At 38.2% G+C, this 17,299-nt stretch overlaps 1 protein-coding gene across 1 annotated transcript; it reads right to left on the bottom strand.

Moving 5' to 3' along the window:
- Positions 1-282: 282 nt before the first annotated feature.
- LOC128864283 (V-type proton ATPase catalytic subunit A-like) lies at positions 283-3,121 on the bottom strand. Its single transcript, XM_054103878.1, has 4 exons — positions 2,839-3,121; positions 2,064-2,761; positions 580-1,557; positions 283-521 (listed from the first exon to the last, which is right to left on the bottom strand). Exons 1-4 carry the CDS (start codon positions 3,041-3,043, stop codon positions 429-431), a joined length of 1,974 nt encoding a protein of 657 aa, XP_053959853.1. The 5' UTR covers positions 3,044-3,121; the 3' UTR covers positions 283-428.
- Between the last annotated feature and the right edge of the window lie 14,178 nt (positions 3,122-17,299).

The following is a 17,299-nucleotide window of genomic DNA, read 5'->3' as shown; positions in this document are numbered from 1 at the left end:
TTTTTTAATTTTAAAAGCTTTAATAACATTAAAATTGTTAAATAAACAAAAATATAATGCAGCGCTAGCAACGGAGGCTTTCAGCTGAAGTGTAAATTTATTTCTAAAAATTCTGACTAAAAAGTTTGAAATTTTGATGAAACTTTGAGAGCAAAAAAATAAAGTCAAACTTTGTAATATGTCGCACTGCTTTTATTGTGAGCGCCACAACAGTAACAGTTTTTTTTTTTTCATTTATGTTATTGTAATTAAATATTTAGAAAAATTAGTTTTGATTTATTAAACGCCGTCAGAAGGTTTTGCGTGTATTTTGATTGCAAATAAATTTATAATCAAACGCTATTTGAAATTAGTAGATGGAACAATAAATAATTGATAAAAATTAAAACATGTAATGCAGTAAATTTAACGAGGTCTACTGAATCAATTCATTCCAATAGCCGGTTAAATGCCAAATTTATTTCATCGTTCAATTTTTTATATTCACGCCTAATTCTGCGTTCACCATCTTTGTGTGCGTCCTAACCAATTAATAAAATTCTTTACTTTGATATTCAACGAAAGGTAAATCGCAATTACCTTAAATTTCATTGACGACAGCTCGTACAGTATATTTCCCATTTCCTGACGTATTTCGGTCCATGTAACCCGATTCTCATCCGATGCTGTTATTTCGATTGCATTGCGCGACTGGTCGTAGAAAGTGATTATATTGTGCAGCATGCCCACCGTCTTGTAGAAAGGGCAAAAACGGTCATATTCTGAATATGAATTCTGTTGCAGGAAATCGTCTTTAATTAGCTTTGCCACCTCCAGTGTCACTTTGTCCGTTTCGGCCAGTGATGCTTTGCCTACCAGCTGGACGATTTCCGACAAATCCTCCTCCTCCTGCAATATCTCCTTTACCTTTACGCGTAAAGCAACAAACTCAGGAAAATTTTCCTCGTAATATTCGTCTAGCGCACGCATATATTTCGAGTATGAGATTAACCAATTCACTGACGGAAAGTGCTTGCGTTGTGCCAACTTCTTGTCCAAGCCCCAGAACACCTGTACAATACTCAGCGTGGCAGAGGTAACCGGATCGGAGAAATCACCACCGGGTGGCGATACAGCACCGACAATAGAAACGGAGCCCTCACGTTCGGGGTTACCCAAAGCTTTGACACGACCAGCACGTTCGTAGAAGGAGGCGAGACGAGCACCCAAGTAGGCGGGGTAACCAGAATCGGCAGGCATTTCAGCCAAACGACCAGAAATTTCACGAAGAGCTTCGGCCCAACGGGAGGTGGAATCAGCCATCATAGATACGTTGTAACCCATATCACGGAAGTATTCGGATAGTGTGATACCGGTGTAAATGGAGGCTTCACGAGCAGCGACAGGCATGTTGGAGGTGTTGGCCACCAGAGTGGTACGCTTCATGATGGACTCGGTGACACCGTCAATTTCAACAGACAATTCGGGGAAATCGCGCAATACTTCAGACATCTCGTTGCCACGCTCGCCACAACCAACATAAACAATGACGTCAGAGTTGGAGTATTTGGATAATGCCTAGAAGGACATGAAAATGCAAGTTTTCAAAAAAGCTAGCAATATGACTGAGTGAAAATTAAAAAAAAAAAAAAAAATAAAAGCAAAAATTAAAAAAAACAATTTTTTAAATAGAAATAGAAAAAAAGAAATTAATAGAAATCAATTTTTTTTTTAATTTAAAAAAAAACTTGAAAAAAAATTAAAATATTTATTTTAATTTTATTATATTAATTTTTTTTTTAATTTTAATGTTTTTTTTTTGTTTGAATTTTGTTTTTTTATTTAATTGTTTTATTTTTATTTTATTTACTTTTTTTTATTTATTAAAGTAAAACATTTTTAAGGGCCCGATTTTCAGTACTAGCTTAACTGAGGTGAATTTTTAAACAGAGTTGAACGTTGCAACATTTAGTGTTTGAACTTAATTTAACTGTAGGTTTAGTTAAAATAGCAAGAAAAACAGGACTCAAGGAATGAATTCAAACCGCAAGCAATTCAAGTAAAATTTTTGGTGAAACTCTCACCTGCGAAATAACGGTTTTGCCACATCCAAACGCCCCCGGTATGGCAGTGGTGCCACCCAAGACGCATGGGAACAGCGAGTCCAATACACGTTGTCCGGTTAACAATGGATGATTGGCTGGCAGCTTTTCAACAACAGGACGAGGTTGACGCACGGGCCATACTTGTAACATGGTGTGCTCGGTTACAATATCATCGAATTCCGTTTCTAGTACAATATCTTCCACAGTGTATTGACCAGGGGGTGCTATAAATAGCACAGTACCTTTTTCACGTGGATTCAAAAGTATCTTATGTTTCACCAGGGTGTTTTCTTGTACGACTCCAAGAATATCACCACCAGTAACATGCGATCCCTCGGAAATCTTTCCTGGCTCGAACTGCCAGCCTATGTCACGCGATAAACTCTTAACATTTATGCCTTTCGGTATATAAATGGAGTTTGTGAGTTCGTTTATGCTACGTAGCGGACGTTGTATTCCATCGAAGATACTCCCCATTATACCTGGACCCAATTCCACCGAAAGGGGCTTGCCCGTCTTCAATACAGGGTCACCAACAGTGACACCAGAAGTTTCTTCATACACTTGAATTGTGGCCATATCTCCTTCAAGTCGAATGATTTCGCCCACAAGTTCAAAGTAACCGACACGCACCAATTCGTACATGGCAGAGCCAGCCATATTCTCAGCGGTAACAACTAATTATTACGGAAGTTATAAATAAATGAAAAGTACTGCAGTATATAAATAATTGTTCAGCAAATGCAAAGTTTACCGGGACCGGAAACGCCAAAGACGCGACCATAACTTTCCTCATCTATTTCGAAACGGATGCTTTCTTCAGCTGCATCCGCCGCCGCCGCCGCAGCCGACGCCTTAGGGGGTTCTACGCAAACGCATTCCTGTGGTTTTTCAATGCAATTACATGGGTTTTGCTCGGATGTTGTGTCATCAAAACATGTACACCACTCCGACGACATTACAAAATGATTACGGAACGTCTTTAAAACACCGACTTTGTTAAATATTATTAAATGAAATTTTCTTCTAAGCTAACGTTTTCTCCTTTTTAAAAGCGTACGTACAATTTAAATTCTATGACATTTTCTGTGTTGCCAGATTTTGGGCAAAGCAATTATGTGTATTTTGTCCAAGGCGAATTCATTAAAGGTGATATAGTCAAGGCGAGTATCTAAGGTGGCGCCATTAAAAAACAGTTACTTTATTTTTCACGCTTTTGACAGGTCGGACATCAGCTCAGCTCGCAATACAAAACAAACGAACAAAACAAACAGAAGAATAAGAAATTACAAGTAATATAATATTGTGATTTGTGAGATTTAAACTAATCAAACTAATGAGAATGAAGTGCACAAATTAATATAAAAAATCCAAATGCAGTTAGTTTGCGTTTTTATGCAGAGGACGCCGTGGCAAGCGAGTGTCTGTGGGTGCGTATAATTTCTCGTGTTTGGTTGTTTCCACTGCTTTTGCCTACTCTTCTGCTGTACAAACAAGAAATCCCCCTCCTTTTGTTTGTTTATCGATGGACTCGTACGACGCGGCGAATTCGGAAGGCACCATCGTGTATTCTATCATTCTTGGAGCATTCTAATGTGCTTCTAATGCTGAAAACAGTGAACGACGTACGCAGTCCCTTACCGCAGCCCGTAATGAGCACAAAATTGAGCAAAACTCATCCCGTACAGATCAACTGCGTTCTTTTAGTTACATATTTACATAATACATCGGTTTGTGTGTGTGTATGTGTTTGGCTGTATCTACACAATGTTGCCATTGATATTTGTGCTTACACACTTTTTCACACATCCGCGTTATCAGTTACAATTTTTCTTTGTTTAATAAACCAAAAGTCAACCAAGGTCCAACAAATGCAAACCGTTCATTTATCTATAACTAAAATTATTCAACATTGTTTTTAACTTTTTTTAATAAAAGTTATAATATTTCTAAGTTTATTTTGTAAATAATTTCGAAATTTACTGCTTGGCAACACTGTGTGGTGAGAGAGCAATCAGCTGACAGGGTTATACGGGAATTTTTAAAAATCCTGAGATAAAATCTATGATACTACGATACGGAAGGAAGTAATTTTTCATTTACATGGGGTTCCCATTAGTTTGATCGGAGTAGCTGACAGGGGACAGCGTTTACGTCGTTCACTGTTTTCATCATAAAACTCTCTCAGTACGGTTCTCTTGTAAGGGACTAATTATATTGTCTAATTTGAAAGAAAATATTTTTCAAATGGATAACTTTTTTTTTTTGTTTCTTCTTTTTAATTTGACATTATAGTATATATCTTATGGTAGCGCTGTAAAATGTATTCACTTTTTTTAGCCGTTGGATACCTTTTTTAAAATCTTCCATTCGGCACCCGGGACTGGGCGCTTTTCGTTCTGTTCGTGGATCCTTTTTAAATGGTTATATTCACTAATCGATAGGAAATTACATATTAGGAAGTTACCTGCAAGTTCAAGTCGTTAGCTATAATGGAAATATTTAAATTCACGACCAAAGTCGGAAAAATTTGGCCAGAAAAGTCTGGAGGTTAAATACATTTTACCTATGTCTATAGTAAATTCAATTCTCAAAATGTCATTTAAACTAGTGCAATGAAAATAGTAGTTTTATAAGTAAACCGTTAAAACAAAAATGTGTCCTTTTTATTATATTTTGTTCTTTTTTTCTAACATAACACTAAGACTACACTTTCACGATTCGCCATTTTCATTCAGAACCTCCATTTTTAAATAACTGTTTTTATAATTACCTTACTCGTCATATTCGTACTGTAAATGGAATTTAGCACAATCGAGGGTATCCAATTTAAAGGCATACGCCTTCCACTTACAACATCCAAAATGTATTACGTAATTTCTCTTAAAACGAAGCCACGCTTCTCGTGAACGATTTCGAGTGCTCTTGAGCATAATGGAATGCCATCCGTTGTTGGATCTGCCGCGTCACACCGGATTGACAGCAAAGTTGATTAAGAAGGAATTTAATTTACATTTACGGAATTTTTGAACATTACTTGGCAGCCGTTAATTGACAGGTTGCTGGTGGCTGCAGGAAAAAATCTGAAACACTGGTCGGCTGTGCATACGGGCGTGGGAAGATGATTTAATATTTCTTTGATTTACTGCCGTTCACTTGAAAGTGGGGTTAACTTTAAGCACTCATTTAGCATTCATTTTTTTTTTCGCAGCTCCAAGTATGAGCTGGTAAAAAAAAATGGCAAAGAGAAATTAATGAAAACACTGAAGTTTAATGAAAAAGGGAATCGCCAGCTGGCAAAGGCATAAACATCTCTTTATTACAACCACAAAGCAGCGCGGCGAACATTTACCACTTCCAGTCACCATCTGGCCGCAAGTTCATCTTTGCACACGTCTGCTTGCCATGCCACACGGCGTGTTTGCTCGGTTGGTTGATTGGCTGACTGATGTAAGGGTCAATGCTGTTGCATGCCACGCACTGGTCTGTAACATTGCAGCACATTTGGGGCGCCGACGGCGTACCGTTTTCACTGTGACAACATAGCGCCAGTGCCAACGCATACATTGAAATGAAAATTACTTGCACTGGCGCGCTGTCACGAGGTATGCAACAAAATTACTTAATTTCTCTGCTCCGTTTGGTCATCAACATGCCACACGGACCAACACTAGCAAGAAAAAGTAGGTGTTGATGAGCGTCTGTGATGTAGGGCTGGCGCATTTTTGCACACTGCTGATGGACAAAACGATGAGGTGAAGAAAGAAAAGCGGAATAGCGAAAAAGCAAGGGGAAATAGTTGTCATGTACTCATATGTTAGTGGGCGTATATAAGTATGTGTAGGTACTTGTGTATAAGGCGCCAAGCTCACTATAATACAACGAGGTATTGATGAAATAAGTATGCGGTGCAGCCAAGGACATTGTATGCATGCATTTTTTCACTTTCTCTGCTGGCTGAGTGGGTACAAAAGAAATTCATTTCCATGAAAATCTACTGGTACTAAATTTGTATGCTTCTATGAAAGTGAGTACCACGGCTAGTTCACGTTCCTTCACCTTTTTAATATATGTAAGCAGCTAGTGGACTGAGTTATGAAAGGGTTCGGACAAGTTTTTAATCAGAAATTTATTTCACTAGTTGAGGTTTTCCCTGGAGGTCTATTTTTATCTCTATTTGCATGTGCGTGGGTGAGTTAAATATTATGACATCACATTAAGTAAAATCCTTGTCGAAGCTTTAAGGTGAGTTTCAGCGAAGTTATTAACCGTTTCGCGCCCGCTTATATTGGGCTGTATTTCTGTTCAAATTAAACCAAAGCAGTTGACACAAAATTCATTCCAGAAGTGAAGTCGGTTGATTGTTGTTGTTTTAACAGCATAGGTAGCCCTGTCTGTGTAAGTATATCATCGGTCGTCTTCGTCTAGCTCATCTAAGGGTAGGCCCAGGAAACATGCTGTTTCGACAGGTTGGGTCCAGAGGGAGAGGGGGGTTAGATGAGTCGGTTTGAGGGGACATGTGAAGAGGTGGTTAGTGTCGTGCGGGGTACCTTCACATGCCGGACATGTGTTTGGTATGTCGGGGTCGATTCTGGATATGTAGGAGTTTAACCTGCTACAGTATCCAGAACGTAATTGTGCCAATGTTACACGAGTCTCACGGGCAAGCTGGAGCTCTTCATCTGCGATAGGTGGTGGTTGGACTCCGATTACGGCATTCACAGGACGGGAGTTCATGAAGGTGGTAACGGTCTCCCGGTGAATGTCGTTTATTAACTGTCTAAATACTGTCCGGTCCAGTAGGTTTCGGTCAGTTTTGTCCTGGATTTCGTCAGCGTAGTCTAGGAGGTGTCTCCTGACGTGCCTGGGAGGCGGCTCAAGCTCAAGCAGGTGTCTGCAGGGGTGAAACCTGCGGTAACATCCCAGCAGGAACTGCTTGCTGAGCAGTTTGTTGTGCTCCGCTACTGTGAGCATTTGTGCCTCGTTGTGAAGATGTTGGATGGGTGACATCAGGAGGCACCCGGTCGCTGTCCGAATGGCGGTATTTTGACATGTCTGTAGCTTTGTCCACTGCGAATCACTAGTTCCAGGCGACCAGACAGGCGACCAGACAGGCGCAGCATAGTTTAGTACCGGCCGGCCAATTGCCTTAAATGTCGAAAGCAACAGTTCTTTGTCTTTGCCCCAAGTGCTGCCGGCCAGCGATTTGAGGACCTTGTTGCGATTTTGGACTTTAGTGGCAATTGCGGTTGTATGCGCAGAGAAGGAGAGCAAGCTGTCAAAGGTTACACCCAAAATTTTGGGGTTATTTACTGTCGGAATTGGTGTGTCGTCGACTTTTACCTTAAGGGACAGCTTGACCTCCTTTGTCCAGGTGGTGACGAGGGTCGCCGTGGACGTGGTGGGGGAGAGTTGGAGATTCCTCGCCGTGAAAAAGCGAGAAAGGTCGGTGAGGTAATTGTTCACTTTGGAACACAGGCCATCGATGTCATTGCCCGACACCATTATCGTGCAATCGTCAGCGTATGAGATCAGGGAAACTCCCGCTGGTGGTTGGGGGAGCTTCGAGATGTAGAAGTTAAAAAGCAAGGGAGAAAGGACACCACCCTGCGGTACACCTTGCTTAATCTTCCTCTGCTTTGATATTTGATCTCGAAAAATCACTGACGAGTGCCGAAGTCGGTTGATCATTTGATGCTCTAAAATTTCTCCGATTGAGCTCCACGCAAGTATCGGTGGGTCCCTATTGAAAAACCCTATAATTAGAACAACTATAAGTGTGTATAAAAAGTTTTTTTAGCTCTAGAGCTTTTCATACATTCTTTATATGCCTTATTTTTTCATCCTAAGTGCAAGTAATTTAAAAGTTGCGCTTCCATTAGTACTTTTTTGAATAAAAGCGATATGAATAATGGAAGAGAAATTGTAGCAATATATGTACTCGTATGTACGTATACATATGTACTTACTTTGTAGTATCACAAAGTTTCTAGGAATATATATTCAAATAATGCAGACGTATTTGTGCAAAAATTTATTCACATTAGGGTGGGCCCATTAATGATAGAATATAGAAAGCGAAAATTTAAAAGTAACTTTCCATGACGTAATTTGAGATGAGATCATAGAGAGCACAAAAAAATGAGAAGTAAGATTAAGAAAATAATTGAAAAAGGGGGAAAAGTTGTTAGTAAAAAAAATGGTGACTGCTTAACATGAAGTAATTTGAAATGAGCTGTGGGAGAGAACTGAGAGGAATATGTCGAAATGGCCAGCTTTTGTGAACAAAAAAATTAAAAGTTAAGTTATGTTAAGGTAAATATGGAAGTTAATTGAAAGCAAATAACAAGGAAAGAGTTGTTTGTAAACAAAAAAGTTAAACAAAGCACTAAAATAATGCTAGCCTGATAACAAATTTTGTCCAATTAATGGAAAGCCTAGCAGCGGGACCGCAATATAGGTATGCTGGCTTGTGTAGTCTCAACAGTGGGATAAATTCATACTTACTGGTTAAAAAATAAAATGAATTTTTCGGCGCTTTTTATAAAAAAATAATACGTCGAACTAATTGAAAAAAACCAAAAGTCCAAAATATAATATTGTTTTACTTTTTCTGGACGCTTATACGCATTTAGGGAAGACGTACGAGTATATTAACTTAACTTAACTAGAAGGCATAGGCGCTGGAATATATGGCCCCAAAACCAAGCGTTCATCAGCAATCAGTCTATGTGCAGAGATAAATTTGGACAGAAACTTCCGGAAAGAGCGAATTACCACTTTGAGCGAAAAGGCGGCACTCAAGGCTCTATCATTCTCACAGGTCCTTGAAAGTATCGAGAAACTGAATCGCACAAACTTGAAGAACGCTCAAACACATCCGGTTAATTTAAGTCCCAGGACATAGGTCTATAACTGGGAAAGAAGTAGCGGGTACATTGGCGAAAGAGGCTGCGGCCTCCCCATTAATAAAATCCGAGCCATTCCTTGCTTTGGGACAACACACCATCAAGTAGGAGCTTAGGAGCGAAGAGCTAAGGCTAAGGGAGGTTGGTTGGCACCAAACTATGGGACTACGCCATTCGAAATCCTTATTGACAGTCAGAAGGAAGGCACATACGCTCAATCCAACCAAGCTCTATCCTGAGTATAATAAGAGAATTGGGTCGGGTTGAGGTACTGGGATGAGATGAGGGCATAAAAGAACGTGAGTGCAAACCTCGAAGTAGTCTATCTAACTTAACTTTACTTAAGAAATTGGGGGATGGGGCTATTCACAGATTCCCATGCATAGTTCAAGCACTTTACAACCTTCAGCTTCGAGATTTTCCCTGAATGGATAGCTTGATTGTTGAACAGTAGATTGCGTCGGATCAGTAACCGGTCGGTAAGAAAATGAAATAATAATATGATCTTAGTACGGGCGATAGCCATTGATGTTGTGAACAACATATTAAAATTTCAGACGATTCGGTTGAATATTTTTTTTTTCGTTTTTGACAACACCATTCCGAAAAAAGTCGTTTCGAAATAAATGAGGGCCGCTCTCTACCTCGTTAATGGGCTATAATATTGGGAATTTCCGCATGAAAATTTCACAATATCTAAATAAATTCACAACATTTGCACATCCACACATCCATAAACACATATCAACAACTAAACACTATCTATTGGAAGTTTTCGAAATCGCACCACTCAATTGAATTTCCCAATTTCCCATCATATAGGGTGGGCCATCTAAAATTTGCTTTTTGAATCTGCTATAAAAAAAAACGAATCAATATTTTTTCAAACTTTTTTTTATTTTGAAGATTGAACATTGTCATTTATGAATGAAAATAATATTGTTCAAATGACTGCCACGACTGGCTTTACAGTAGGCCATTCGATCAACCCAATTTTTTGTGTTTTAAAGCATCAATCGTCTCTGGATGGTTCACAAAGCATTTGTCCTTATCGGCTACCCACAAAAAATAGTCCAACGGGCATAGTTCCGAGACGGCCAATTGATATCGGAATTCAAAAACGGTAGCCAAAAGTTCGAGTGTAACTTTGGCAGTGTGACAAGTTGCACCGTCCTGTTGAAATCAAATGTCGTCCATGTCATCCTCTTCAATTTTTGGAAACTAAAACTCGTTGAGTATGTCACGCTTTATTGACCATTTATTGTAACCGCGGAAGAAGAAGAAGACTCACCACTTTGGAAATAGGTTTTCAATATTTCCCAATTTTGTTCAAGCGTATAGCGTCCGATTTAACATGGCATTTGTGTTACCATTCTCAAAAAAATAAGTGGTTCAAAAAGCAAACGCTATATGGCCCACCCTGTATGATACCCGCAAGTACAATACATGCATACATACATACATACGTACATAAATAAATAAAAATTTGCATATTCTCAATAACACTAACATACTACATATTACGAGTACTATCCAAATAATCCCCCTAAGCTTAAGGATGTGCTTCTTTCTCACTCCCTAGTACACTTAGTATTCACTTATACACACATACCTACATACATAGTTATATACATATTTATACAAGTTATACTAATCCATCACTAAATATATATAAGGTATATCTCTCTCTCTCTCCTTTTCCTCTACGTTATATCTTTTTTCTCTCTCGCGGATCGGAAATTCCCAAAACGTTGCATGGCCTTGAAATTTTACTCTCCATTCTCGGTCGTCCATCGACGCCCAAGAAGTTTCACTTCAAAAACCAAACAGATTTCGTTAAAGTAACGCCGTAGCCGAATGGGTTGGTGCGTGATTACCATTCGGAATTCACAGAGAGGTCTTTGGTTCGAATCTCGGTGAAAGCAAAATTAATAAGAACATTTTTCTAATAACAGAAGTGTACGCGCCAATTATTTATTTTTATTTTATTCATTTTAATGTTAAATCTAGTAATTAATCGAAAGAATAAGCGAAATACATTTTTACAATTTCGGACTTAAGAAACGAAATTTCGCTCCATGCTCTGACTAATAGCGATAGTGTTTGTAGATACATGTTTTTTACAGTAGTTCTTTAGTTCTCCCTAATGTTATCTAAAAGTAATTATTATCAAGGCATAAAAGAAGAACTAAAAAAATTAAGCGATTGTATCTTCTATTTAATTATATTAGTTTAACAATTCGGCGTACGATTGGCTTCTTTTGCACGATTTTTTGGGAAAGTGTTTAGAGTTTATTCATCTTACACGATTTTTTAAAGTTGTGGAATTTATCCTGAAATTTATCGATTCATCGATGATAGATGGCTTAAATTGTATTCACTTGTACTTCAATTTAAGTTGAGGGATTCATATCATATCCGTCACTCACCCCAGAACTGGCATCCCTAGTAGGTGATATACTTACATATTGTAGTTTGCTTTATTGTACATAAATAAACCATTTCGAGCCACCCTACATTACAAGAGTTCACGTCCATTGATGATCGTGCGCTTAAATAAAGTTTGATGTTGCGTTATCAGCAGTTTGCAGTGAATTCATTTAAAATAAAACTCTCTGCACTGACTTTTGATGCGCAAGTTAAATACACGCTTAAGTAGAATAAGTTTAAATAAAAATTCGTTGCAGCAACCACAAATAAAGAAGGCAAATACTCAAGTGCACATAGCCAAAGCTCTTCATGCAATTAGGAAAATTGAATAAATTCACACAAATACATGCCATGTATTTATACATAGGTATGTGTGTATGCATGTGTGAATGTGTATTTGGATTTATAATATACATGTATGCATGCGTGTGTATGCCCGTTTGTGTGTGTTCGCATAACTGGCAAGACAAAGTTTCACCACAGCTCTTCGGTACTCCAGCACCCACAAACGCACTTATCTAATTTTATATAAACAAACAGAGGCACTTCTGCATTTCGCCTTTCAAAATTACTTTCCAAACTAAAAACCGCCAAAAACAAAAATGCAGCAAAACCATATATTTTCCCCAATGCAGATCCTCTACTCATTGAACTGCCATTTCCGTCAACAATTCCGCTCTAACCCGCTATCCTCGCTTCCTAAACACATTTGCCAACTTATTCAACTTCAACTTCCACTTCCACTTATGCCAACAACAGCATTCGATAATTGGTAAGTTCAATTGATTTTACTTCCTATTTTCTACATTTGCACCCTTTAGCTTTGTATGTATGTTGTGCGTCTGACTGTTTGACTGCACGAGTGTGTGGGACTTTTGTTCCGTCCGTTATCGCTTGCTACCAACCATCTGCGTTGGCAAATTCATTTTATGTTCAAATTTTAAAATTTTTGAATGCTTTCTGATATGCTAAAGTTTTTATAGGATTTTCATGATTTCCGTCGTCGTTAAGTGTCAAAGTTTTCTCGCCGCCATTACTCGTGTTCGAAACGGCTGCAGTCGTTGCCGCGCAGGTCTATGGGTGTGGAGAGTACAATTAAGCGAAAATTTAAAACCTTAAGAAAAGCTTAGTTTTTGTAATCAATAAGGTTCCTGGGTAGTATGTTGTTTGGATTGTAGCGTTTGAGGTTATGCAAAGAAAATGGGAGAGGCTTGAAATCGACAGAAATGTAATGCGCACACACAAAATCCCCTGCTTGCAAATTATCCCGAAACACAGAATCCCATAACTCAAAATACCCTAATTTAAATTCCCCAAGATTTTTGTACATAAATAATAGGGCTACTCTGTATTCGTTAGCTCGATGTTCGGCAATTTTTCCCGCTGTGTTTGTTTTCTGTAAAATTATTTTATTTCGGCTTGCCGATTAACGAGCATTTTAGTGGCAAGGTTGATAATTTTTTTGGTAGTTGGTAAACTGCAAGCAACATAAAATGTGCCATTATCTGTAATACGGCTCACTTTTTGCCTTCTTTTTCTTGTTATCGCGTACTTGTAAAAATGTTCTATAAATAAAATGCAAAGAAGTCTGCATTGTGAAAATTATTATTTTTTTAACAATAAACAAAATGGAGGTAAACGTTGAAAAATCCAATAAAGGAAATGATTTGTTATTTGTTGACTGATACACCTCCCATCTGCATTCTAAAAATAAAAAGCAATCATTCTGCTGGCATTCCGCGCAAAGGAAGCTGTTTTTATGTAAAAGTGTTGTAATAACAAAAACAAAAAATCAACAGCAGCAAATTCAAAAAGTACCTACGGCACAAAGCCACGGTCCAAGCAGCCATAAATTAGATAAAACAAAAGCAAATTCTAATTTGAATGAAATGATCAGGGTTTCAGGACTTCAAATATCGCAAATCATAAGAGTAGTTGTTGTGAACTGTAAGCCAGAAAGCCGTTTGTACCTTCGTTCCAAGCCAGTGCAAAAGTTTAAAGTTGTTCAAAGTCAGCGGGCCGCAAAATTTACAAGGCGTAAATATCCCAGACCATCTAAAATATTTAAATTTTAAAATATTTTATTTATCTATATTTTTTTTAGAATATAAACTTTTTGTGCTAAGTGAATTCATTTTCGGTGACGGTGAATATAATACCGGGTACTTCATATTCATTAAAAGCTTTAGGGAGTTGGCGGGTGATGAATGCAACTTTTGACGTTGTTCCAGCGATTTTCCGCCAGCTACTCACAATACAAGGCTTAATCGATGGTCGATTTTGTGCCTCTAGTTCTTCTGTCTTATGAGAAAATACTCTAGGCAGACGTACCCAGCATTTTTTCATTGTCTATTTTTCTTATCTGTTCCGCACTTAATTCCAATCTATATCATCGACAGCAATGTAATATTTCCCCGATGCTGAATATACAAGTTGTTTGTTGCACTTAGGGCCAAATCGTTTGGAGACGTGCGCCCAATGAAGGACTCGCTAGAATATAAGGAAATTACGCTAATTCTAGGGTGAAGATTCGCATGCTGAAAAGCTTGTCATTTGTTTTCACTTTACTACAAAAAATTAATTGCCAGCTCTCAAGGCAAGTATTTTAAAAAGTTAGCGGTTTGGTTTAAAGAAAACTGTTTGACTGGAAAAGTTGGATTGAAAAATTCTAAACATGATCCTATATTTTGGAGTGTAGTAGAGTCTTTTAAAGATATCTTTACGCGGACTCAAAACTCCATAGCGGCCAGTCATTGAAGATTTAAAGTTATTGTTGAGACAAAAATTTGAGGTTTTTATAGAATGATCAAAGAACTTGGAGAGGAAATGGTTTAAATGAAAAGCAAAGTTAAAGTCGAGAACAGTCATGCCCGCGAAAAAAGTACATTTGAAGCGTCGACGAAATATAAGAAAAAAATTTTTAAAATCGTAGTAAACTAAATGAGCTTGACCTTGATTCATTTGGAATAATATTTCTCTTGCTAGTTAAATTTGTTGCTTTTTTTAATAAAATTAGATTGTATATTTATTAATAATAATAAAATTATGTATTTATTAAAATCTCTAGCTAGAGTGGACTTAAAGAAATATGTGGGTTGCTATATTTGTAGCAAAATTTCACAAGTGCTCCTTCTTTGAAAATGTTTTAATTTTCCAGTTTTTAAAGATAAAATTGCCAGTGAGCTGACTACACCTATTTACGCCCATACAAATTCATAATAAGTGCATATTAAGGAAGGGCGCTAGTATATGGAAATTTTTTCTTTTATTTTTTTATGGCATATCAATGAAATACTGCCTTTGTAATAGCCAAAAAAATTCACAAAATACCACTTTGACAAAAGTACCCGGAACAACCGCCAGGTGACGCTCTAAGTCTGTGATTAACATTCCTGCCAAAATTTTATCTGCATTGCTTGACATTTGGAAAAGTTACGCCGGTGCGAAAATCTTAGAAATCTTTGGAGACTGTTTGTGGTAATGATACTTTCAAAAAATACAACCGTTTGAAAGTGGCCTGAATGCTTCAGAAGAGATCGTGAATCCATCGAGGAAGACGAAAGTCGTGGCAGGCCGTATACATCGAAAACTGATGAAAACATCAATAAAGTTCAAGAAAAGTTGATCAATAACCGCAAATTTCCAAGCTTAAAAAGAAAATTTCACTCCACCCTAGTGTACATATGTATGTGTAAAATGTAATGTAAGTACTTACATGAGATTACGAATTTATTGCTGCCGCCAAACACTTTCTCTTAAAAAATGATTGCATAATTTTCGGTAGTAGTTACGCACTTATGTAAGAACTTCCCACATCTACATTTTCCAAGAAGCAACTCCAAGCGCTGGAGTTGCGCAGCAAAGACCGAATTAAGTGGCAAATTTCAATTACTAGTTAAATAGTCAATTCCACTCCAAAGTGGACAATTGCACTTCGCATGTTCCACTTTAGCCTTTTGCTTTGGCAGTAAATTTAATGGTGATTGGGTGAGTGAGTGAATTTTGCTCATCTCAAAGTTCTCTACCGAAAGGGTCGTTTGTAAATGGTTGTGTGAAGTGGGACTCATGTATGAGTGGCATTGTGGCACACACATATTTGTACATACCTACATATGTACACATGCAAATAAGTATTTCATTTGGACTCCCGCAGTAAACTTTTAGAAGTTTGTAGCGATTTTGGAACTATCGAGTGTACTATAGGAAAAAAGATTTATTGTATGTCCGTAAAGGCCATAAAGATTACACCGTCATAAAACAAAGCCGAAAATTTAAAAAAATGTTGTTTGCATGAAATGAAACAAGCATATTTTGTTTCTACAAACCCTTAGATGATGCAATTCTAAGGCGGCGAAAAAACATCAATGGTGAAGCAGCCAATTGGTTGAAGATATGTTGGATAAGAATTTTAAAAAGCAAACCATATACAATATTCTATGAAACTTCATTTAGTGAGAATGAAGATTTTAAATCACTACATTTATTGCTCTCACGGGAAGACCACAGAACTTTGGGAACAAAGCGCTTAAATCATAAATCCAAACCCATCACATTCAAAAATTTATAGGTATATATGATTGATTTATTACCATATATTCCTCCAATGGAGTTCAAATCTCTTGAGTATGCAGGTAACATTTCTCTGATCTGGGTTCCAGGACATAGGAACATAGGGGAAAATTAAATTGTTGATGAGTTTGCCGGGAAGGGCAATGAATTGGTCTCATACCCGGTCATCGGCACTCTCCTGACTGTTGCTAAAAGGGAATTGCACAACTTATTTCTCAGAAAATCCTGTGGCTCCAGTACAATAGACGGAGCACTCTGAAAGTCCTGAGAACTGCACGTAATTCAATTTCCAAGCTTGTAGCTGTGTTTATCGGCCATAAAACGATCGGCTCACACGCAGGAAAGCTAGTTTTACCATTTAACCCGCTTTGCAGAAGCTGTGGGACCTTTCTGAGCCTTCGAGCACCTTTTAATAGTATCCGAGCACTTTCTCTGTAAATGTCTGAGTTTGGCAGCTAAGGACGATTATGGTCAGTGTGTGAGTGTTCGTTTCCTGGAAAAATGTCCCAGGCTCGGCAGTGCACCAACCTAAATCCCATCAACCTTCTCCATTACATCAATAGCTCTGGCTGGCTGCATATATCTGCCTAATAGAGGTCTCATAATGGTATCAAAACGGCTCATTAGTGCTACTTGCGGAGTGCCAAAGTGCTATTTCAACTATTTCACATACGTACCTGACTATTTGATACCTCATGACTACGAGTACTTTTGAAAACTTTATCATAATGAAAAAAGTTAAAATTTCTTTTTCTTAATTGGCGCCATAACCTATTACGTGATTTTGGTCCAGTTTAACAAAGCGCGCCAGTAATTTCTTTATCATGCTAACCGGCGCCAGTTGAACACACCAAGTGAGGCCAAGTCCTTTTCCACCTGATCTTTCCAACGCAGAAGAGGCCTTCCTCTTCCTCTGCTACCACCAGTTGATACCGGATCGAATACTTTAAGAGCCGGAGCGTTTGTATCCATTCGGACTACATGGCGCAGCAAAAGAAGGCGCTGGATCTTTATTCGCTGCGCTATGTCTATGTCGCCGTAAAGCTCATACAGCTCATACAGCTCATCGTTCCATCGCCTGTGCTACTCGCCGTCGCCAACGTGCAAAGGTTCAAAAATCTTCCCCAGAATTTTTCGCTTCAACCGATGTTGTCATCGTCCACGCTTTTGCGCCATAAGTTAGGACGGGCATGATAAGAGCCTTGTAGAGTGTTAGTTTTGTTCGTCGAAAGAGGACTTTACTACTCAGTTGCCTACTAAGTCCAAAGTAGCACTTGTTGGCAAGAAAGATTCTACGTTGGATTTCCA

Source organism: Anastrepha ludens, chromosome 5, assembly GCF_028408465.1.
Source record: "Anastrepha ludens isolate Willacy chromosome 5, idAnaLude1.1, whole genome shotgun sequence".
Classification (NCBI taxonomy): Eukaryota; Metazoa; Arthropoda; class Insecta; order Diptera; family Tephritidae; genus Anastrepha; species Anastrepha ludens.
This window is presented reverse-complemented; position numbering and strand designations above follow the sequence as displayed.